Here is a 25,753-nt window from a genome sequence, read left to right as displayed (position 1 = left end):
GTGGTTCATGGAGGGAAATAGATTAAATCAACCTGTAATTGAGAGAGCCACAAAGGAGGGAAACATTATCCCCAGGGGAGAGCTAGATTTCAGACAAGGCAAGGAAGTAGAGGGACTGGTGAAGGGGTAGAGAATAGCATCCCAGAGAACACTGTAGAAAGTTTTGGGAGTTTGGGAAAGGATTAACAGGCTACTTAGTGCTTTTCTGGGATGAGCATATAGATAAATAGGCCAGCATTTTGGGTGGCGATATAATAGCTGCCCAGATTTGCAGGGCTGTCGGACAAGTGTGTTTGACATCATGTATTTCCAAACAGCCTTACCTTGCAAAAAAATAAATAAATAAGGCCCTTTTTTGAAGCTATAAAGGTAATCGAATGATATCTGCTGTCATGTAAAGGAATTTTGGAATTCCTCTCTTGGGAGTAATTTATAAGCCATAGGAGAGTATGAAACACAATACTTCATAGTCTTGAGGACTCTTGCTCTAATTGGAAAACCAAAGGAATCTTGATTTCTGAGTGGATTAGATATAAGAAATAAGTTTGTTATGGGGGAAAGGGAAGTCTGGCAACGTATCTTAAGAGGCCAAAGGTTAAGATCGGCTCTAAGCAAGGACAGCACCAAAGGAAGCAGACCAGCGTAAAAGAAGACCCTAGAGCAGACGTTAAAACAAATCACTTACCTTTTTTCTATAGCTTTGCTAGTCTTTCTGGAACCTATCACAAGCTTTCTCATTTTATTCAGGTCTCACAAGAATCTCTTCTTATCTAAGTTTAACCATGGATGCCAACTACAAGATCCTGGTGAGAAAGAGGAAAGAATAGAAACTCTTCAAAGTGAGTACTTTTGATACTATTTTACAAGTATAGAATTGGGTGTGTGCTTAAAAGCCCTCCAACCATTGACCCACCGCCACTCACAAATACACACTTCAGAAGCACAAAGAGGTTAAATACATTAAATTATAGGGTTCATTAGAGGTGGTGCTTAGAAAGTTATTTTGACTGCTTAGCTGAGAGTACTTTTGTTACTGTAATACTCTGCTTTTCTACCTTAACTATATTCAGCATGAACTTCAAGTAATAACTTTTCTGAAACAAATGAGTAGAATGTTTTCTGTCTACCTTCTTTAATGTATTTATAATTTATTATCCTTGTGAAAGGCATTGCTGGATTTAAAAGACACAACAATAATCATAAAAGCTTCTTAAAACTGTTCAAAATTATTTCCAATTATAATTTAATTGTAATTTCCTTCTAGATACATATTCATTCCACAAAAGAATGTTCCAAGTACCGTACTAATGCAGAGATTTTGTTGTTGTTGTTGAGTGCCATTGAGCTGGTTCTGACTCATAGTGATCCTATAGGGCAGAGTAGAACTGCCCCATAGGATTTCCTAGGCTGTAATCTTTTTTTATTTTTTTTTTAATTGTGCTTTAGGTGAAGGCTTACAGAGCAGATTAGTTTCTTATTAAACAATTAATACATGCATTGTTTTCTGACATTGGTTGACAACCTGTCAACACTTGGTTTTGACAGGTCGTCAACACCAAGTGTTGACCTTGGGTGCCCCATTTCCATTTGCCCAGCTTTCTTATTCCCTCCTGCTTTCTTGCCTTCTCATCTGTGCCTCTGGGCTACGTGTATTGTTTTATGGGCCTATCTAATCTTTGGATGAAAGGTAAATCTCAGGAGTGACTTCAGTAGTGAGTAAAAAGGGTGTCCAGCAGCCATACTCTTGAGATTTCTCCAGTCAATGTCAGATTGGTAAGTCTGATCCTTTGTGAGTTTGAATTTTGTTCTACATCTTTCTGAGACCCTCTATTGTGATCCCTGTCAGAGCAGTTGGTGGTGGTAGCTGGGCACCATTTAGTTGTGCTAGACTCAGTCTGGTGGAGGCTGTGGTAGTTGTAGTTAATGCAGAGATTGTTAAATCTTACACATTCAAATCCAAATACTTATTAATATAAAAATAATTGTTGTTAGTTGCCGTCAAGTTGACCCTGAGTCATGGCAACTTTATATATAACAGAATGAAACCTTGCCAAGTCTTAACGTCATCTTCATCGTCTTTGGTATGCTGTAGTCCATTATTTTCGCTATTTGTGTCAATCCATCTCATTGAGGGTTTCCCTCATTTTCCCTGACCCTGTACTTTATCAGCTGTGAAGTCTAAGATGTCCTTTTCTAGCAATTGGTCTTTCCTTACTTGTCCAAAGTGAGCACGACAAGGTCTCACCGTCCTTGCTTCGAAGGAGCCATTCCAGTTGTATTTCTTCTAAGACTGATTTGTTCATTCTTCTGGCAGTCCAAGGTATATTCAGTATTCTTTGCCAGCACTGCAGTTTGAACTTTTGACTTCTATTAATTCTACTTCTGTCTTCCTTTATCATTGTCCAGGTTTTGCATGCATATGAGTTGATTAAAAGACCGTGGGTTGGGTCAGGTGATGCATCGTTGTCATGAAAGTGACATTTTTGCTTTTTACAACTTTAAAGAGGGCTTTTGCAGCAGATTTGCTCAATGCAATATGACATTTTATCTCCTGACTGCTGCTTTTATGGATGTTGATTGTTGATCCAAGTTGCATGAAATCATTGACAACTTCAAGTTCTTCATTTATCATGATGTTGTTTATGGGTCCAGTTGGAGGATTTTCATTTTCTCCATAGTCAGGTGTGATCCATACTAAAGACCGTAGCCTTTGACCTGAATCAGTAAGTGTTTCATGTAGTCTTCGTTTTCGGCAAACAAAGTTGTGTCATCTGCATGTTACAGTTTGTAAATTAGTCTTCCTCCAGTCTTGATGCCATATTCTCCATATAGTTAAACTTCTTGAATTATTTAGTCAGCGAACAGATTGAACAAGTAAGGTGAAAGAATCCAACCCTTCTGCACACCTTTTCCAATTCTGAACCATGCAGTATCACCTTGTTCTATTCAAACAACTGCCCCTTGATCCATATACAGCTTCCCCATGAGAACAATAAAGTGTTCTGAAATTCTTTGTGATGTTGTATGTAATTTGTTATGATCCATATAGTCGAATGCTTTCATGTAGTTAATAAAACACAGGTAAGCATCTTTCTGATATTCTCTGCTTTCAGCCAAAATCCATCTGGCATCAGCAGTGGTCTCCCTCATTCTACATCCTCTTCTGACCCTGGCTGGAACTTCATGGCAGTTCCTTGTTGATATATGGTTGCAATTGTTTTTGAAATACCTTCAGCAAAATTTTGCTCGCATGTGATAGTTAGTAATGATATTGTTCGATAATTTTTGCATTCTTTGTGATCACCTTTCTTTGTAATGGGTACGAACATGGACCTTTTCCAGTCACTTGGTCAGGTAGCTGTCTTCCAGACTTCTTGACATAGATGAGTAAATGCTTCTGACACTGCATCCGTTTGTTGAAGCATCTCAGCTGGTATTCCGTCAGTTCCTGCAGCCTTGTTCTTCACCAGTGTCTGCAGTGCAGCTTGGACCTCTTCTTTCAGTACCAGCAGTTCTTGATCATATGCCACCTCCTGAAATGGTTGAGTGTCAACCAACTCTTTTTGATACAGTGACTGTGTATTTCTTCCATCTTTTTTTATATTTACAGTATCATTTAATTTTTTCCCATAGAGTCCTCCTTCAGTAATGCAACTCGGGGCTTGAATTTTCTCTTCAGTTCTTTTATCTTGAGAAATGCTAACTGTATTCTTTTCTTTCGGTTTTCTAACTCCAGGTCTTTGCACATTTCCTCATGATACTTTGTCTTCTCGAACTGCCCTTTGATAAATCGTTTGTTCAGCTTTTACATCATCATTTCTCCTATTCACTTTAGCCACTCCATGTCAAGAGCAAGTTTCAGAGTCCCTTCTGGCGTCCATTTTTTTTTCTTATTTCTTGTCTTTTGAATGACCTTTTACTTTATGTATGTTGTCCTTGATGTCTGTCTTAGTCGTGTAGTGTTACTATGAAAGAAATACCACAAGTGGACAGCTTTAACAAAGAGAAATTTATTCTCACAGTTTAGTAGGCTACAAGTCCAAATTCAGGGCGTCAGCTCAAGAGGAAGGCTTTCTCTCCTTGTTGGCTCTGGAGGAGGATCCTTGTCATCAATCTTCCTTGGTTGAAGAGCTGCTCAGTATAGGGACCTTGAGTCCAAAGAGCCGGCTTTTCTCCTAGCTCTTGTTTCTTGGTGGTGTGAGATCCCCATGTGTTTCTATCTGCTCACTTCTCCATTTTATATCTCCAAAGAGATTGGCTTAAGATACAACCTAATCTTGTAGATTGAGTCCTGCCTGATTAACATAACTGCTGATAATCCCATTTCATTAACATCATAGTGATGGGATTTACAACAGAAAAATCACATCAGTTGACAAAATGGGCAATCACACAATACTGGAACTCATGGCCTAGCCAAGTTGACGGATATTCTGGGGGGACACAATTCAATCCGTGACAGTATTTGTCCGCAACTTTTTTGATCTTCAATCATTAGTGTTTGGTGCATCAAATCTATTATCCAGATAGTCTGTAAAGTCAGGCAGAATGTATTCAAGGTCATACTTTGACTCTTGTGGACTTGCTTTGATTTTCTTCAGCTTCGCTGTTAGCTTGTACATGAGCAGTTGATAGTCTGTTTTTCAGTCAGCACCTGGCTATGACTCGACTTTTGATACTGAGCTTCTCCATTGTCTCTTTACACAGATATAGTCAATTTGATTCCTGTGTAATCAGTTCATCTAGGGAGGTCCATGTATAATTGTCAATTGTGTCGTTGAAAAAAAGGTATTCTTGATGAATAAGTCCATGGTCTTACAGAACTCTGTTATGTGATCTCGGTATCATTTCTGTCACCAAGGCCATATTTCTGACCTGCTGAAATTGATTTACTGTCCAATCAAGATGCATTGATAATTACCGGTGATTGGAATGCAAAAGTTGGAAACAAAGAATGAGTAGTAATTGGAAAATACAGCATTGTAGGTGTGTAGTTATTAACCTATCGCTGGGTTTTGGATCCTCGTTATTCTTCAGGATAGAGCGCAGGGTGTTCTTTTTAACAGTGAATGCAGTGTCGTTCCTCTTCAACTTGTTGTTCCACCATAGTAGAGCATATGATTGTCAGGGTCAAAATGGCCAGTACTAGTTCCTTATAGCTCACTAATGCCTCGGCTATCAGTTTTCAAGCATTCCATTTCATTTCTGACAATTGCCAATTTTTCTTGATTCATACTTCATACATTCCATATTCTGATTACTAATGGATGTTTGCAACTGTTACTTCTCATTTTCAGTCATGCCACATCAGCAAATGAAGATCCTGAAGGATTTACTCCATTGGTATAATTAAGATCAATGCGGCTTTGAAAAGGCAGTTTTTCCCCAGTTGTGTTTTTGGTGCCTTCCAACCTGAGGGTCTCATCTTCCAGCACTGTATTGGACAATGTTCTGTTGTGATGGGTGAGATTTTCATTGGCTATGTTTGGAAGTAGATCACCAAGCCTTTCTTCTTTGTCTTAGTCTGGAAGCTGCCCAAATCTGTCCCCAGTGGGTGACCCTGCTAGTATTTGAAATATTGGTGGCGTAGCTCCCAAATTCATACCAACATGCAAACGACCACAGTACAACAGACTGACAATGAAATCGAGTTTCTCAATGCTAGTAAGGTACCATCTTGATATTAGGCACATAATAGACCTGTAGTAAATATTCCCTACCTTAAAATTTTCTGTTCATAACTAATGTGGCTTCCATTTTCCTGGCTAGAGCCCAGCCAAGACATATATCAAGCTTCCATGTATATTTAGGTATCTTGGTCTATTCCTTTGATGATACCATAGTGTCTGAATTACTGTAGTTTTACAGTGATGGAATATGTGGTGGATCAGTTTCTTTCATCTTACTTTTCTTCAACTTTCTTGGCTATTCTTGATGTTTTTGGCTTATACAATATCAGGGAGAACACCAACCTCAAGAGAATGGCAAGGAGTAAACTTTCCAATATTCCATAGGTGCCAAAAGACTGGGTCAGAGTAAGATAGTTTATTAGGTTAGCAGACAGCATGAGGATCAGTGTAGTTGTGCTGATTCCCCTGTTCCAAGTCCCATGGGTAATACATTGGGCTAAGATGGGTGCTATTCAGACAGTATGGCAGCTGAAGAGCCTGGGGCCAAGGGCCCAGCACTTACTGAATAAACAGCAAAACACTATAGCAAGCAGCAAAAAAGTTGGTCCCCAGCCCTCAAAAGAACACCTACAAGGTAGTCATGCTGTGGTGCCCTGACCGACTTAAGTGCCTATGTGACTGGCAACAGAAACTGCTTAGTATTAAAAGAGGGATAAGCCTTGTACATTCAGCAAGAGCCGGAGGGGTGCTCAGGACCCATGGCAGACTACCTTTCCCAACACATAATTCTAGAATAATCTTGTTAAGTTCTACAAAAAAACCCTGTTGGAATTTTAATTGAAATTACATTGAAACACTAAATCATATTGGAGAGAACTGAAAGAATTATATTAAGTTTTCCTATAACATGTTTTACACACACACATATACATAAAGCTTTATAATTTATTCCATATAGGCCTTGTACCACTTTTCTAATTTTACATGTATGCTAGTATATATCGCCCTCACGTGTCTGTCAGTTTGTCGTACTGTGGGGGCTTGCGTATTGCTGTGGTGCTGGAAGCTATGCCACTGGTATTCAGATACCAGCAGGGTCACCCATGGAGAACAGGTTTCAGCTGAGCTTCCAGACTAAGACAGACTAGGAAGAAGGACCGGGCAGTCTACTTCTGAAAAGCATTAGCCAGTGAAAACCTTCTGAATAGCAGCAGAACATTGTCTGATATAGTGCTGGAAGGTGAGCCCCTCAGGTTGGAAGACAGAAGGTGTCTGGGGAACAGTTGCCTCCTTGAAGTAGAGCCACCCTTAATGATGTGGATGGAGTAAAGCTTTCGGGACCTTCATTTGCTGATGTGGCATGACTCAAAATGAGAAGAAATAGCTACAAACATCCATTAATAATAGGAGCCTGGAATGTATGAAGTATGAATCTAGGAAAATTGGAAATCATCAGAAATGAAATGGAACGCATAAACATCGATATCCTAGGCATTAGTGAGCTAAAAGGGACTGGTATTGGCCGTTTTGAATCAGACAATCATATAGCCTATTATGCTGGGAATGACAACTTGAAGAGGAATGGTGTTGCATTCATCGTCCAAAAGAACATTTCAAGATCTATCCTGAAGTACAACCCTGTCAGTGATAGGATAATATTCATATGCCTACAAGGAAGACCAGTTAATACGACTATTATTCAAATTTACGCACCAACCACTAGGACCAAAGATGAGGAAACAGAAGATTTTTATCAGCTTCTGCAGTGTGAAATTGATCGAACATGCAGTCAACATGATGATAATTACTGGTGATTGGAATGCAAAAGTTGGAAACAAAGAAGAAGGATCAGTAGTTGGAAAATATGGCTTTGGTGATAGAAACAATGCCAGAGATGGAATGATAGAATTTTGCAAGACCAATGACTTCATTGCAAATACCTTCTTTCACCAGCGTAAACGGCAACTATACACATGGACCTCGCCAGATGGAACACACAGGAATCAAATTGACTACATATGTGGAAAGAGATGATGGAAAAGCTCAATGTTATCAGTCAGAACAAGGCCAGGGGCCGTCTGTGGAACAGACCATCAGTTGCTCATATGCAAGTTCAAGCTGAAACTGAAGAAAATCAGAGCAAGTCCACAAGAGCAAAAATATGACCTCGACTATATCCCACCTGAAGTTAGAGACCATCTGAAGAACAGATTTGACACATAGAACACTAGTGACCAAAGACTAGGCGAGTTGTGGAATGACATCAAGGACATCATACATGAAGAAAGCAAGAGGTCATTGAAAAGACAGGAAAGAAAGAAAAGACCAAGATGGACGTCAGAGGAGACTCTGAAACTTGCTCTCGAACATCAAGCAGCTAAAGCAAAAGGAAGAATTGATGAAGTAAAAGAACTGAACAGAAGATTTCAAAGGGCCTCTCGAAAAGACAAAGTAAAGTATTATAATGACATGTGCAAAGAGCTGGAGATGGAAAACCAAAAGGGAAGAGCATGCTCAGTGTTTCTCAAGCTGAAAGAAGTAAAGAAAAAATTCAAGCCCCGAGTTGCAATAGTGAAGGATTCTGTGGTGAAAATATTAAATGAGGCAGGAAGCATCAAAAGAAGATGGAAGGAATACAGTCATTATACCAAAAAGAATTAGTCAATGTTCAACCATTTCAAGAGGTAGCAGGTGATCAGGAACCGATGGTACCGAAGGAAGAAATCCAAGCTGCTCTGAAGGCATTGGCAAAAAACAAGGCTCCAGGAATTGATGGAATATCAACTGAGATGTTTCAACAAATGGATGCAGCGCTGGAAGTGCTCACTATGCCAAGAAATATGGAAGACAGCTTCCTGGCCAACCGACTGGAAGAGATCCATATTTACGCCTATTCCCAAGAAAGGTGATCCAGCCGAATGTGGAAATTATTGAACAATATCATTAATACCACACGCAAGCAAAATTTTGTTGCAGATAATTCAAAAACGGCTACAGCAGTGTATCGACAGGGAACTGCCAGAAATTCAGGCCAGTTTCAGAAGAGGACATGGAACCAGGGATATCATTGCTGATGTCAGATGGATCCTGGCTGAAAACAGACAGTACCAGAAAGATGTTAACCTATGTTTTATTGACTGTGCAAAGGCATTCAGCTATCTGGATCGTAACAAATTATAGATAACACTGCGAAGAATGGGAATTCCAGAACACACTTAATTGTGTTCGTGAGGAACCTTTACATAGATCAAGAGGCAGTTGTTCAGACAGAACAAGGGGATACTGATTGGTTTAAAGTCAGGAAAGATGTGCATCAGGGTTGTATTCTTTCACCATACCTATTCAGTCTGTATGCTGAGCACATAATCTGAGAAGCTGGACTATATGAAGAAGAACAGGGCATCAGGATTGGAGGAAGACTCATTAACAACCTGTGTTATGCAGATGACACAACCTTGCTTGCTGAAAGTGAAAAGGACTTGAAGCACTTACTAATGAAGATCAAAGACCACAGCCATCAGTATGGATTGTACCTCAACATAAAGAAAACAAAAATCCTCACATCTGGACCAATGAGCAACATCAGGATAAAAGGAGAAAGGATTGAAGTTGTCAAGGGTTTCGTTTTCCTTGGATCCACAATCAACAGCCATAGAAGCAGCAGTCAAGAAATCAAAAGATGCGTTGCATTGGGTAAATCTGCTGTAAAGGACCTTTTTAAAGTGTTGAAAAGCAAAGATGTCACCTTGAGGACTAAGATGCGCCTGACCCAAGCCATGGTATTTTCAGTGGCATCATATGCATGTGAAAGCTGGACAGTGAATGAGGAAGACCGAAGAAAAATTGACACCTTTGAATTGTGGTGTTGGCGAGGAATGTTGAATATACCATGAACTGCCAAAGGAACAAACAAATCTGTCTGAGAAGTGCAACCAGAATGCTCCTTAGAAGCAAGGATGGCGAGACTGTGTCTTACATACTTTGGACATGTTAGGAGGGATCAGTCCCTGGAGAAGGACATCATGCTTGGCAAAATACAGGGTCAGCAGAAAAGAGGAAGACCCTCAACGAGGTGAATTGTCACAGTGGCTGCAACAGTGAGCTGAAGTAGAACAACGATTGTAAGGATGGCGCAGACCAGGCAGTGTCTTGTTCTGTCGTGCATAGGGTCGCTAAGAGTCGGAACCATCTCAACGGCACCTGACAGCACCACCACCAGTATATATAGTATCTTTAAGTTTTAATTAAGTGTTTTATTTATTGTTGAAATGTGTTAATCTTACATCCAGCCATTTTCCTAAACCCTTTTTAATTCTCTTTGTAGATTCTTTTGAGTTTTCTGTATGAGCAGTTACCTTTCAGTAATTACAGTTTTGTTTCTTTTCTTACTAAACTGAGTAAGATAGAGGGAATGAGGAAAGGGTTATGCTCCTTAAATTCCATGAACTACTCCTTAACATTATCTATAAGTAAATATTATTTTTATTAGCAGATGGTGAAAAGGCAGACTCAGGGTGGTGAGAGAACTTGTTGAAAGACATTCAAGAGAAGCAATATTCAAACATAGTCCTTCTGGTTTTTAAAGACTGTGATATTTGTGGGGCCCTGGTGGGGTAGTGATTAAACAGCACGACTGCTAACCAAAAAGATTGGGAGTTCAAATCCAGTTCTGCTTTGTCCTGTAGAGTCAGTGTAAGTTGGAACTGACTCAATGGCAATGGGTTTGGTTTTTTTGTGTGTGTGTGTGTGATATTTGTGCCATACCAAACTGCTTCCAGATTTAAAGAACACAAAAATTAAACAATTAGAGTTATTTTTCTTTAGAAACAGCTAGAAAATGAATAGGAATTTCATTGTAACCTTTAAAAATAGAACTCCTGTTTTCCATTAATGTGAATTAATAATATTTGATGATAATATTCCACTTTCAGTTAGAAGAAAGAACGATGACTGTAGAAGATCCAGTAAACGCAAGACAAGAGATGTTTTAAACAATCAGCCAGCAACTTCTGAAAAACATCGATCTCGGAAAAAACAGGTATTTGTTTCTTATTAAATGGAATAGTCTTATGGATATGAAAAGTCATAACTATTTCAAATTATTTCTCTTCAACTCGAAAAGATTTGAGTATAAAATATTTGCACTTTGCCATCTTTGGTTAACTGCCTAATATGCCTATTTATAGTATCAAGAAAACACTTCACCTGCATTTTAAAATAGTAAAATAGTCTTAAGTCAGGCATTGATACCAACATCTTTTTAAAATTATTGTGATACTACCATAAAGTCTGCTCATTGGATATAAGGTAGGAGTTAAATCCACATTATAAGCCTTTATAGTCAAGTCTTCCTACCAGGGAACCAATTTAAATAAGATTCTTCTGTACAAAAAAAAAAAATTAAAAGATACCATTTGATATGGAATTTTTTAATTTAGAAATTGTTTTTGGTAACATCATAAAACTACTAGCAGATCACTAACTGGGTGGCACAGATGTTTAAACACTTGACTGCTAGCCAAAAGGTTGGTGGTTAGAATCCACTCAAAGGCCCCTTGGAAGATACGCCTGGAGATCTGATTCCAAAAGGTCGTAGCCATAAAAACCTTACGTACAGCTCTATTCTGCACACCCTGAGTCACCATGAATCAGAATCTACTCAACAGTAACTAACAACAACGTACATAGCATTTTATATTTTCCCTTTAACAGATAAGTATTCAGACTTCTGATTCATGAAGTACAATAACTTGGTAAAAGTGACTTTTTGGTTGTGTAACTGCAATAAAATACAATTTTAAAACACTAGAGAATGTTTGAAAAATGCGTAAGGTTATAATACCTTATTGTGTCATTGGTAATTATTTAGTAATTGATTGCTTTAGAGGATATCTTTTAGTGTATATTGTTGTTACCCAGTGAAAATTTGACAAGGCTGCACTATAAAAATGAAAATTACCATACTTGTAAAGTGAGAAGGGAATATTTCCACGTTATTAACAACTTGGAAACCCTGGTGGCGTAGTGGTTAAGTGTGACAGCAGGTAACCAAAGGGTTGGCAGTTTGAATCTGCCAGGTGCTCCTTGGAAATTCTATGGGGCAGTTCTACTTTGTCCTATAGGGTCGCTATGAGTCGGAATTGACTCAACGGCACTGGATTTGGTTTTTGGTTTTTTTATTAAGAACTTAGAAGTAATTCTAAATAATTGCAATTATTTAGAAATATTCTTTTACTTAGTATTTTGAATAAAAGGAAAGTAAAACAAATATAAAACTTGAAGAAATTATAGGCAGGGAGCCAACTTAATAAAAAAGTCATGTTCTAAAAATTCATTGTAACAGTATTTAGGAAGTTCATAAAGGCTTTCCTTTAGAGAGAATGTTACGAATGTTGGTAAGGATTACCAAAGCATATTTAATTCATTATGCATTTGAAAGATAGTGTAAAAACAGTGTGGGGGTGGTGTCTGACCTCCTCCAACCCCACAAGAGGGGAAGAGAACCAAGATCAACAGTGCAAGGCCGACTCCCACGAGGTGGAGGCCAGACAAGCCTCCTCTTTCTGCCGTCTTTACCAATTCTGACACCAACTGTCTTAGGCTGGGTTCTCTAGAGAAGCAAAACCAGTGAAGTGTATAAATATATAGAGAGAGATTTATATCAGGGAAACAGCTCACACGATTGTAGGGGTTGGAACGTCGCAAGTTCTTGGATCAAGATAGAAGCCTTTCCCAATTCACAGAGCCGCAAAAGCCGGTGAACCCAAGATGAGCAGGTTGGAGCTGTGACAGTCAAGGAATCCCCAAGTTTGGCAGCAAGACCACAAGGTTTCTCCCAAGTCACGTAGCTGCAGGGGCTGGCCAACCCAAGATAGGCAGGTCAGAGAGCAGGACTCTTGCTCATAGGCCGTGAAGATCGACAAATCCCAAGATGGACAGGTAAGCTGCTAGCTCAAGTCCCAAGAACCAGAGGTCAGACAAGAGACAGCTGCTGCATCCAGAACAAGCCAATGACCTTTGCCAGGCGAGCAGGAAGCCAGTAGGCAGCAGAAGGCGGAGAAATGGAGGCTAGGGGGTGGTGAGCCACCACAGGTCCTACCCCCACCGGTACCACTCAGCAGCAGATTCCATCATCATGTATCAGATTTCAACAGGGAAATGATCCCAACATTATACAACTGCCAAAACACTGAGAATCATGGCCCAGTCAAGTTGACACACAATCTTAACCATCACACCAACCATCCCTCCCACAGCATTCTCTACTTTTCCACTGGATTCAGTATTCATTGCAGTGGCCACACAGAACTCACAGACAATACTCATGATTATGGGGTTTATTAGGGAGTTAACAGGTTACATTTCAGGCTCAGAAATACTCAAGGATACAGTTCTTCATCAGGACAGCCTTTTCCCACCTTTGCTCTATCTAAGACATGCCTCTTCCTGGCCCTTAGTCTCTGCCCAAAGGCACTCAGCTTTCTCCCTCTGTGGGGCTGGAAGCCCACTTTGCCATCTCCCCACTGCTGGTCTCCTTCCTTGGTGGTGATGGGGTGTTTTCTTTCTGTCTAGAATTAAGTCTCTTAAAGTAAAACTGACCAATCCCCTTGGTGAGCCACAATATCCTATCTGCAAAGCCTGGCCGAGTCACCTGGGTGGGAGTTATAAGACTATGGCTAGAAAGGCCACACAAAAGCAATCAGCACATCACAGATGGCATATTAAAAACATTGCTTCTCTAACCCAGGCGTTGCTTCCAATTTATTGTGTGACCTTGGTTTAGTTACTAGATCTGTATTGTACTTAACTTGCCAATTCTATTTTGTCCTAGTCTGGGTTCTCTAGAGAAGCAAAACCAGTGAAGCGTATATAAATATATATAGACAGATTTACTTCAAGGAGATGATTCGTGTAATTGTGGAGGCTGGCAAGTCCTAAATCCGTGGGTTAGTTTGCAGGTTGAAGACCTCTGCTGGGTCACATAGTTGCAGAGGCTGATTCACAGGGTTGCGGATTGCTGACAAATTCAAAATCTGTAGATCAGGTGGCAGGCTGAAAAATTCTGCAGGCTTAAGTTCCAAGAACCGGAGGTCAGGGGACAAGAAGAGTAGACGGTAAAGAGAGAACAAGTTTTGCCAGAACATCCATTTATATACTGGAGGCAGGCCACACCCCTGAGGAAACTCCCCTTTCAAGTGGTTGATTTCTTACATCAGATCACAAAATGGAAGGTGATTACATCCAAAACCAAAACCAATCTCAACTGGCATCAAGTCGATGCCGACTGATAGTGACCCTATAGGACAGAGTAGAACTGCCCCATAGGGTTTCCAAGGCTATAAATGTATACAGAAGCAGACTACCACATCACTCTCCCACAGAGTGGCTGGTGGGCTCAAACTGAGGACTTTTCAGTTAGCAGCAGAGTGCTTTAACCACTGCGCCACTCAGTGATTTGGTGTCTGCCAAATCACTGAGAATCATAGCCTAGCCAAGTTGACACATAACATTAACTATCAAACATTTAGATTACCACGATTGTTTTATGGTCATCTTACACATGCCTAAAATTGAATTTATGTAAAGGTACAACTACAAAATAATCTCTGAAGTCCTTTTAGAAATAGTATGCTATTTTATTATTCTAAGCATAGTTCTAACAACTCAGCAGTTTATATTGTGGGGTAAAATGAGATAAGTATTTTTCAAAGATGTTTTTGCTGAATACTAGGTTAACATTTTTTTCTTGCAAAGGTTCTCCTTTGTCTCCTGACTTACATTGGTTTATTCCTCTATATGTAATTTTTTTCTTCTGATTGCTTTTAAGATTTCCTTTTTATCATTATTTTTCAGCAATTCGATTATGCATGTTATGTGATTTGTGTGTGTGTGTGTGTGTTCTGCTTGGAGCTTATCGACCCTCTTGGATCTGTGGGTTTATAGTCTTCATCAAAATTTCAGCCATTATTTTTATTTGGCTTCGACTCCCACCCCATTTTGTCAGACTACCACAGGTCACTGATCTCTGTTTATTTCCCCCATTTTTTTTTTCTCTTTGTGATTCAGTTTGTCTAGTTGTTATGTCTTTCTTTACCCCCTTATACATATGGAACAGAATTATTGACATCCCTATATGGTAATTCTGTGTCTAGGTCTTTCTCTATTGATATTTTTTTCTTTCTGTTTGCATCATAAGTTCTTGATTCTGTGCATGCCTGGTAATTTTTTATTAGATTAATTTTACACTTGTTGGGATGAACCAAAAAAAAAAAAAAGAACCAGAGCATCCTCTAAAAGGGTTGTCAACACCTGACAACCCTGCCCAGTACTCTATGTGTTACAAGATCTCTCTGTAGCTGGTGAGATGTGAATTATCCCTAGTCTTGTGTGAGCGCCACGAGTTGTCTGTCCCACTGCTCTCCAGTGGTTGGTTTCTCCTATCCTTGCGTGGTTCCCTCTCATACATGCTCAGATCAGTATTCAACCAAAGATTCAGGGGACATCTTTGTAAGTCTCTGGAGCTCTCTTTGTGTATCTCCTTGCTTTAGAGAGCAGTATTCTGCCCTGCAAATTTTAGTTTTCTTGATCTCCCCAAACTCTGATCTCTGTTTAATTGAGTGGGACTAGTAGACTCACTTTGGGTTCCTCTCTCCTACACTGTGGACTGGAAATTGCCTCTGGACAGCTAAGGTGGGACAATTTTAGGGGGCTCCCTTCATTTTTTTTCCCTTCTGAGTAATTACAGTCCTCTGCTTTCTGTCCGATGTCTGAAAACCATTGTGTCGTGTATCTTGTTTGGTTTTCTAGTTGTTTACAGCAGGTGAAATAAATCTGGTCACTGTTACTCGCTCATGGTCATAAGTAGAAGGTCATCCTATAGAAGGCATTTTGAGATCTGTAGGCAAAGTGGCTGTGCTCTGCTTCTGTGCATACCCTTTCTCAGTTTCCACTGATTATATATATCCCTTCCACATATAGTATGCTTCAGGTTGTAGGTGTCTCCTAATTTTATCAGAGTTTTGATTTTTATTTCTTTTCTTACCGCTTCTGGATGATTTCTCAAAGAAAAGGGGGAAATGTTGCTACCATATCCAACCAGAAGTCATATGTATTTTTAGTTGTTTCCCTGTTGTTCTTCCAAATGGTATTGTAGATGTTATTTATAAATGTGTATCAAGAAAATAGTCTGTCTGTGTTCTAAATAAAATGTAGGCTATCAGGAATATAATTTCTAGAATATAGATGGTATAACCTATCACTGTTTCCTATACCAATAAAAAAGGTCACTAAAGTACCTGTTTTTTTTTACTTTTCCACTGTTGGCTTTTTGTTGGGATGGCTTGTTTCGGAAGATGAGTGACAGATTTCATTTAATTTTGGTTTTTGAGGTCTTTGGTTCTTTAAGATTTTTTATTATGATACCCAGACTCCTAATTGGACAGTTTTTCTGCCTGCCTCATCACAACTAAAAAGAGCCTTTTATACATTTATTTCATTCAAAAAGAAAATGTCTTACAACCAGAAGGACATTTTTCCCAATTAATAAAGACTATGTAGCAGAGGGGGACAGGAGTTGATTGAATGGACATGGGGAATACAGGACGGAGAGGAGGGGTGTGCTGTCTCATGAGGGGGAGAGCAGCTAGGAGTACGTCGCAAGGTATGTGTAAGTTTTTATATGAGAGACTGACTTGGTTTGTAAACTTTCATATAAAGCACAATAAATAAAAAAATAAAGACACTGGAATTACTATAACAATGTTTTCCCAACTATAAATGTTGTTATTTTTAAAGGGTTATTTTCCTCCTCTAAAAGCCATTAGGACAAGGGCACAAAGTCGTCCATCAAGTGGGGAAAAGGCATCTTTTCAATAAATGGTGCTGGCAAAACTAGATGTCCAGCTGCAAAAAAAAATGAACCGGGACCCGTACCTCCCACCATACACAGAAACTGATCCAAAATGGACCAAAGACCTAAATATAAAGCCAAAAACTATAAAGGTCATAGAAGAAAAAACAGCAATGCTGGAGGCCCTAATACACGGCGTTAACAGAATACAAACCATAACTAACAACACAACAAACTCCAGAAGATAAGCTAGATAACTGGAATCTTCTAAAAATTCAACACTTCAATGCCTCATCAAAAGAGTAAAAAGAGAACCTGCAGACTGGGAAAAACTTTCTGGCTATGACATCAGACAAAGGTCTAATCTCTAAAATCTACAGGAAAATCCAACACCTCTAAAACAAAAAGACAAATAATCCAATTTAAAAAACGGGCAAAGGAAATGAACAGATACTTCACCAAAGAAGATATTCAGGTGCCTAACAGACACATGAAGAAACGCTCAAGATTACTAGCCATTAAGAGAAATGCAAATCAAAACCACAATGAGATACCATCTCACCCCCCACATTACTGGCACGAATCAAAAAAAACGGAAAATAACATGTTGGAGAGGCTGCTGGGAGACTGGAACTCCTGTGCAGTGCTGGTGGGAATGCAAAATGGTACAACCATTTTGGAAAACGATATGGCGCTTCCTTAAAAAGCTAGAAATAGAAATACCATATGCTCCAGCAATCCCACTCCTAGGAGTATATCCTAGAGAAATAAGAGTCCTCGCACGAGTAGACATACGCACACCTATGTTCATTGTAATACTGAACATAGCAAAAAGATGGAACCAACCTAGATGCCCATCAACAGATGAATGGATAAACAAAGTATGGTGCATGCATACCGTGTAGTACTACACAATGATAAAGACCAATGATGGATCTGTGAAACATCTCACAACATGGATGAATCTCAAGGGCATTATGCTGAGTGAAGGAAGTCAATCACAAAAGGACAAATATTGTATGAGACCACTACTATAAAAACTCATGAAAAGGTTTACACACAAAAAGAAACAATCTCTGATGGTGACGAGGGAGGGGATGGATGGGAGTAGAAAAATACTAAATAGACAATAGATAAGTGGTAACTTTGTGGCCTGGAAACTGCCTCCAGACAGCTAAAGTGGGGCAATTTTAGGGAAATCCAGCACAGTTTGTCCAAGGCAAGGTCATGGAACTTCCATAGACACATCCAAACCCTCTGAGGGACCGAACTACTAAGCTGACGGCTGTGGGGACCATGGTCTCCGGGAACATCTAGCTCAGTTGGCATAACAGTTTATAAAGAAAATGTTCTGCGTTCTACTTTGGTGAGTAGCATCTGGGGTCTTAAAAGCCTATGAGCTGCCATCTTGTACTGCACTGGTCTCACCCCTTCGAAAGCAAGGGAGAATGAAGAAAAAGATGTAAGGGAAAGATTAGTCCAAAGGACTAATGGACCACAACTACCACAGCCTCTACCAGGCTGGCTCCAGTACAACTAGATGGTGCCCGGCTACTAGCACTGACTGCCCTAGCAGAGATAAAATAGAGGGTCCCGAATAGAGCTGGAGAAAAATGTAGAACAAAATTCTAACACACAAAAAAAAGACTAGACTTACTGGCCTGACAGAGGCTGGAGAAACCCTGAGAGTATGGCCCCCGGATACCCTTTTAGCTCAGTAATGAAGTCACTCCTGAGGTTCACCCTTCAGCCAAAGATTAGACAGGTCCATAAAACAAAGGAGACTAAAGGGGCACACCAGCCTAGGAGCAAGGACTAGAAGGCAGGAGGGGACAGAAAAGCTGGTAATAGGGAACCCAGGGTTGAAAAGGGAGGGTGTTGACATGTTGTGGGGTTGTTAACCAATGTCATAAAACAATATGTGTACTAACTGTTCAATAAGAAGCTAGTTCTGTAAACCTTTATCTAAAAACAGGAGTGACATGCAAGTTTTAAATATAAATTATGTAAACTCTCTAGACTTAAAAAAAATTTTTTTTTTTTTTTCTAGACTTAGGAAAGAAAAAGATTGGTGTGTTTTAATTTTTTATGTGTTCTCTGTGTCTTTTCAGATTATAGGTATGGCTGAGGTTGTTATATTTATTTATGGGTTTTATTTTTCATTTTTCAGTTAAACAAAAGATAATAGAACAAAAGACATAGCTTTTATTCGTATTGTATCCTGAAATATTTCATCTTGAATTCTTAATTATGTTCCATTAGTGGAGTCCAGTACAATAAGTCACATGTATAACATGAAGAATGAAAAGTTTTAAGCAGACTTTCTGAAAATGTACTTCCCAGAGTTAGGAAACAGGTTTTCTTTCCCACCTGATGTTGATAGTCTAATAGTATCATTCATTTAACTCCATCTGTAGCAAGTATGAATTGATCTCAATCACCACTAAACCCGTTGCCGTTGAGTTGGTTCCGACTCAGTGACCCTATAGGACAGAGTTGAATTTCCCATCAAGTTTCCAAGGCTGTAGTAATCTTCATGGAAGCAGACTGCCACATCTTTCTCCAGCAGAGCTACTGGTGGGTTCAAACCACTGACCTTTCAGTTAGTAGCCGAGTGCTTAACCACTGTGCCTCCTGGGCTCCCTCCAATCACCATTAGGCTTCTTTAAGTCTAAACTTTTTAATATTACATACATCAGTCAGGGTTCTCCAGAGAAACAGAAACAATAGAGGAGATATGTATATATCTGTGTGTGTGTGTGAGAATGAGACAGACGGCAACTGATTGAATTTAAATTTAAGGAATTGTCTCATGCTATTATGGGGTCTGGTGAGTCTGAAATCTGTAGGGTAGGTTGGAAACTCAGGCAGAATTTCTTGTTACAGTCTTACACAATTCTCTGGGAAACCTCAGTTTTTGCTCTTAAGGCCTTCACTGAGTAAATGAGGCCTATCCACGTTAACAAGAGTGATCTCCTTAAAATCAACTGATTGTAAATGTTAATCCCATGTACAAAATACTTTCAAAGCGACATCTAGACCAGTGTTTGACCGAAAACTGGGCCTGATAGCCTGGCCAAGTTGGCACATAAAATTATCCATGACATTATAGTTGCTGTTATTTGTCATATAGCTGCTTGTGTCATAAGTTTCCAAGGCGCTTTCAACTTTTCAGTCGTAGATAAAATTGAGCAAAAGCTATGAAAACATTCAGATCATCCAGAATAATTCCAGCATAATCATTAAGTAACTATATCAAGTTAAAGGTTTTTTTTTTTCCCCAAAAAAGAGAAAATGGAATACTTACTGCTAGACAGTGGTTGTTCAGTTAATCTTTACGGACAGAATTACAACTTTCCTCTAGGTTAGAGGTCAGCAAACTTTTTTCTGTAAAGGGCCAAACAGTGAATATTTTAGGTTCTTGGGGCCATATACACTTTGTCACTTTTTTTTTTTTTTTAATTAAACAGCCCTTTACCCAGGCCCAGTGCCGTCGAGTCGATTCCGACTCATAGCAACCCTATAGGACAGAGTAGAACTGCCCCATAGAGTTTCCAAGGAGCGCCTAGTGAATTCGAACTGCCGACCCCTTGGTTAGCAGCCTAGCAGCCGTAGCACTTAACCACTATGCCACCAGGGGTTTCCAACAGCCCTTAAAAATGTAAAAAACATTTTAACTCCTGGGCTGTACAAAAATAACCATGGCCTGGAGTTTGGCAGTAGCTTGCCAACCCCTGCTATGGATGACCCACTGGAAAATACAGCTTAAACTTGTTGTACCCAGAAACCTAAATAGGATTCAAGTAGAGAGTATTATTTCTTGAGAGAAATGGGTTTTTGTGTTATATCAAATATCACCTGTGTTCTCTCTGTAGAAAAAAAAAAGTAATATATCTGTCTTGGTTGTCTAGTGCTACTATAACAGAAATACCACAAGTGGGTGGCTTTAATGACATAAAATTTATTTTCTCACAATTCAGGAGGCTAAAAGTCCAGATTCAGGGCAGTGGCTCTAGGGGAAGGCTCTGTGTCTTTCTACTTTGTGGGGAGGTCCTTGTCTCTTTTCAGCTTCTAATCCTGGGTTCCTGGGCAGCCATGTGGCTTGTATATTCCCCTCCATTTGTCCTTTCTTGTTTGCTTAACCTGCTGTTTTATTATATCTCAAAAGAGATTGATTTAAGACACACCTACACTGATACTGCCTCATTAACATAACAAAAAAGAACATTCCCAAATGGAATTATAACGGCATGTGTAGGGGTTAGGATTTACAACATATATTCTGGGGGACGAAGTTCAGTCCACAACAATAAACTTAGGTAAAAACAAGAAAACAGTGATGTGTGTGTAGAATTTATATAAACCGAAGACTACTTGTAAAGCTGATTAAATCTGTGACATTCTTATGCAACAGAAATTTTTAATTTACAGATGGGCTACGCTTTTTAAGGGGAGTCTATGGGCCTTAGTCGCGCAGTGGTTAAGTGCTCAGCCTCTAACCTAAAGGTCGGGTCTTCCAGAGAAAGATTTGGCAGTCTGCTTCTGTAGGGATCACCGCCTTGTGAACCCTATGGAGCAGGTCTGCTTTGTCCTATGGGGTCACTTTGAGTTGGAATCAACTCAGTGGTAATGGGTTTGGTTTTTTGGTTTATGGATTCCTTAAAATTATGTATAGAATTTTAGATAGTTGTATTTTCTGTAGTGGGAATCCATAGCTTTCATCACATTTTCAAAGGTTTATATGAGCTTGGAGGAGAGTAATTTGCTGCTGAAGTTAACGGCCGTCAGTGTAGCAAGCTTTGTAGGAGAGGTGACTGCTGAGGGAACTGGGCAGGGGCAGACAGTAACAGAAATCCTGGGAGGGTACCAGCCTGTCTAGAGGTCGCTTCTGGGTAACACAGTGGCTGTGAGGTGTTCATAGACAATATTAGAAGCAGATCTGGAAGAGTCCAGGAATCTTGGGTTCAAGTCACAAAACAGGAGATAGCAATAGCAGAGGAATCAGGCATAAGGCAGCTCAAACAGACTTCTACAAAGAGTTTATTTCTGGTCACTGCCAGTTTTTATGGGATTGAGCCATGTACGGAGACAGTTCTCATCTGTTTGTCTTCTTCAGGACACCTTGAGTTTTTTTCATTGCTTCACACAACCAAACTGGAATTTTTAAAGACAATGTAAAAGTCCTCCACGGGAGTTACTCATACTCTAGTCACAATAAGCAGTGACTCAGATAGTTCTATTGCTCCTTTAGCATGACAGTAGAAGGAATAATTATTTGGTCACCTGTAGCAAATTCCAGTGTCTCACTTATATGATATTAAATTTTCCTTTTTTTTTTTTTGAAAAATGATTTTCACTCAAAATAAAATTGTATTTTTAATTACTTGTGTTTTAGAAAAACTTATAGAGATGATTTGAGAGTGTGTGTGTCTGTGCATGTGTGCACTTCCCTGGCGTGGGCAGAACAGGGTTTTTGCCGAGTTCATTAATAAAGTATTAAACACTCAGATTCTGTTTAGAGATATGCATTCATTGGTGCCAAAATCAAAAGCTTTCTGTATTAAGTTACATTTTATCCCACCATTGAGAATCTTAACCTAATGGATTTGACCTGTGGTGTCATCCATTTTTCTGAGATTTTCTGATTCACTTGAATAGAATACTGTGTTAAAGACATCATAGGTTCAGATCCCTTGTGGAGTGTTAGTTTTGATAAACACTGAACCTAAAACCAGCTAGCCATCTTAACAATATGTCCAATTATATACAAGAAGTTAAGGAATTACTGAATAATAAATACCAATCTATTACGAGTGTAGAAAAACACCTTAAGAGACAGTATGGGCTTGAAGTCAGAGAAATTGGGCTGGTGCTTAGCTCTGTCACTTTCTCACTGTCTGCTCTTAGGCAGCGGAGCCATAGTATGTTTACATGTAAAATGGCCAATCATAGTAAGAACCTTTAAAAATATTATCATGGTAAATATATCTAAGAAATGTATACAGAAATTTATTCATCCTTAAGAAACTGTATCATTTTAACAGTATTTTAATTAATTGAAAATACTTAAAAATAGTTATATTTATACTTGGTGTACTCTTTTTAAAGAATTGTTTCTGTGAATAATAATTCTGCTTTTTATCAAAAGGCATGGCTTTGGGAAGAAGACAAGAATCTGAGATGTGGCGTAAGGAAATATGGAGAGGGAAACTGGACTAAAATACTATTACATTATAAGTTCAACAACCGAACAAGCGTCATGTTAAAAGACAGATGGAGGACCATGAAGAAACTAAAACTGATTTGCTCGGACAGTGAAGACTGAGTATGTTTGAAAAGTGTGATAAAAGGAGGACAGTTAAATATTTTGATCGCTGCATTTGTTGTGACTTTACTGGTCACTGTTGTATCTTAAATTTTTTATTTAAAGCATTATAGTATTTTTCTGTGAAACAGTCATTTAATTCATTTAAGGATTGTGCTATAAATTATATGCCATCATTATATTCTTAGGACTTTTTACTTTGATAAAATGTAAAATTTTTGAACCCTGGTTCATTCAGTGTCCACTCCCAAATCCTACTCCAATTAAAAAAAAAAAAAATGAAAACCTGATTCAAAAAAAAAAATTTCTATTAACGTATTCTCTTTCTGTATACTGACCTCAACCCCATAACACACATAAAAATGAACTTTCCCAATCACTGAATAATAAGCCTTTGACATAGAGGTCATGACTTGATTTATGGCCTTAATATGCTACTTAATTATCAAGGCTTTTGTTTTATAGAATGATAAATGTACAAAGTAATATATTAGTTATACCAAGTTTCCATATAAATAGAAAAATTTGAAAATAATAATACCCATAGGACAAAATTTGTACTATTGGCAACACGAGCTTCACGTCGTATTTAGTACATTTGACTTTTGTTCCAGTGTTTAAAGTTTAACAAAAAAGGTTTTGAATAAAGCTGCTTTATAACCTGATGCCATAAACCAGGTTCTCTGATATTTTCATTGAATATACTAATATTGGGCTTATATGAATTAGTCTATAAATGCTTAAATTGGCATTAACCATTATCACTTTAACATCTATGATAATGCAATACCAACTGTATTCACAAGTTCTTAGTGAAGGACCATTTGGAGCCGAGCACAGACCAGACACTTCTAGTGGCGTGATCAACAGGTGTTTATTACAGACTGAACAGGACAGGGATGAGTAAAACAGCACACATCATTAGCAGCCTAGGTTCCCCGAAGTTAGGCTCCTGTCGACAGTGTTAGATCGCATCCAAACATGCCCCAGTTCATGTCTGGGGAGAACGCCTGTGTTCTGTCCCAGTATTAAACATTAATCGGACAGCCATGTCTACATGCCAAATAGCATGTGTAGAGAATAGGTAGGGTAAGGGGCAGTAAGAGGGGGCAAAAAACGATAAAGGGTGGGTAATAAAAGTAGAAGGCCCTCTGTAGGCAATGGACATCATTTATTGCCCCATTCAGGCTAGTCTAAATTTACTGGTGCCAGAGAACAGCCCTTCCTTCTTTCTTCAGAGGGCAGTCATCTCCCCCTAAGCCACATACTTTATGTCCATTAGCAGGTATGTCCACTGGCAGCTAGGGAGACAGTGAGAGGGCAATTATAATTTAGCACACCTGTGCCTGTTAAACCTGTTGCTGTCAAGTCGATTCCAACTCATAGTGACCCTGTAGGATAGAGTAGAAGTGCCCTATAGGGTTTCCAAGGAGTGGCCAGTGGATTTCAACTGCTGACCTTTTGATTAGCAGTCAAATGCAGATAAATACTGAATAAACAAGGTCATACATAACTTAGTAGGCAATATTGAGTTTTCACCAACATTTTATTCTTTAGAGGATTTAGTCAGAATTATCCAGCATTTCTAGTGACATGTGCTTTATTTTAACAAGTGAGTAAATATCTGTACTTTAGTCTTGAAGTAGTTATATAAAAAAAGAAAGGTAATATTTTATAAACTTTCATTTTCTATTAAAGTTTTATGTATTGCCCATTGTCTCTAAATTTGTATGGTATTACATGTATACTAAACAGAAATGTGGATAATTATATGCTCCCTGGCTCACTGTTCTGTTACACCACTAGCTACCGTCACTGTTTATCACAGGCATTTGGATGATTAGAGCCAAAGCTGGCATCATGAGTCAAGGTGAACTTCTAAGTCACCTGCCTTTCATTCCAGACATGTACCAGAAGTCATCAAGTCTACATTGTCATTAATTGTAAGATGCTTTGTCATTTTATGTATTACTAAAAATGAAAAATCACTATCAGTTAAAGCGTGGTGGTTTCTTATTTAGCATTTTACTTACTAAAAGCTATTTTAGCTTTGTTTGTACCTGGATTTTTATTATACAACTTGTGGATACATAAAAAGAATATTAAGAGCAAAATAAGTGGTATAATGTATACCTACAATTTTCTCATCTTCATAGTCTGACTCTTCTGAATTACTTTTTTTTTAATTTGTTTTTGATTTTGAAAATACACACAATACAGCATAAAGAATTCAACAGTTTCTGCATGTACAATTCAGCAACATCGATTACATTCTCCAAGTTGTACAACCATTCTCACCCTCCTTTTCTGAATTGCTCCTCCCCCATTCACATAAACTCTCTGCCCCCTAAGCTTCCTAGCTGATCTTTCAAATTGCTGTTGTCAGTTGGATCCCATATAGTTCTTAAAGGAGCACAGTGCTCAAGGCAGACATTAGTAATTAAGATAAACTATTGTTTGATTTAAAGAAGACTTCAGGAGATATTTTTGGATTAAGGTTTGAAGATTATCTTGGCAATAGTTTTGAGAGCTCACCCAGCTTTGATGGTTCTAGAAAAACTAGATCCCATGAGAATTTGAAGTTCTGCATTTTCCCCCTTTTGATCAGTATTCGTCTATAGCATCTTTGATCAAAACATTCAGTAATGGTAGCTAGGCACTGTCTTGAATTACTTTTTTTAATTGAAATTTTAATTGAGATAATTTCAGATTCACATCCAGTTGTAAGAAATAATACAGCTATATCCCTTTTACACTTTGTCCATTTTCCCCAGTGGTAACATTTTGCAGAACAAAAATATCACCACCAAGATATTGATAACCCATCAATATTACTCAGATTTCCCTAGTGTTACGTGTGTGTATGTAGTAAGTTCTAAACGATTTTATCACCTGCAGAGGCTCATATATTCACCACCACAAGTCAAGATATTGAGTGGTTCCAACACC

The 25,753-nt window shown here is 38.8% G+C and overlaps 1 protein-coding gene across 6 annotated transcripts in view; it reads left to right on the top strand.

Annotated features, from left to right (window-relative positions):
* Positions 1-24,787, top strand: part of TERF1 (telomeric repeat binding factor 1) — a 48,649-nt gene extending 23,862 nt beyond the window's left edge. For all 6 annotated transcript variants that reach the window (XM_049853908.1, XM_049853907.1, XM_049853910.1 and 3 more), the window contains 3 exons: positions 748-839; positions 10,562-10,668; positions 22,628-24,787. In XM_049853908.1, the coding sequence (XP_049709865.1) occupies positions 748-839; positions 10,562-10,668; positions 22,628-22,804 (376 nt within the window). In that variant the 3' untranslated portion in view covers positions 22,805-24,787. The remainder of the gene's footprint in view (positions 1-747; positions 840-10,561; positions 10,669-22,627) is intronic.
* Positions 24,788-25,753: the final 966 nt, after the last annotated feature.

This window comes from Elephas maximus, chromosome 15 (genome assembly GCF_024166365.1).
Source record: "Elephas maximus indicus isolate mEleMax1 chromosome 15, mEleMax1 primary haplotype, whole genome shotgun sequence".
Classification (NCBI taxonomy): Eukaryota; Metazoa; Chordata; class Mammalia; order Proboscidea; family Elephantidae; genus Elephas; species Elephas maximus.
The sequence above is the reverse complement of the archived record's forward strand: the minus strand, read 5'-3'. Positions and strand labels throughout refer to the sequence as shown.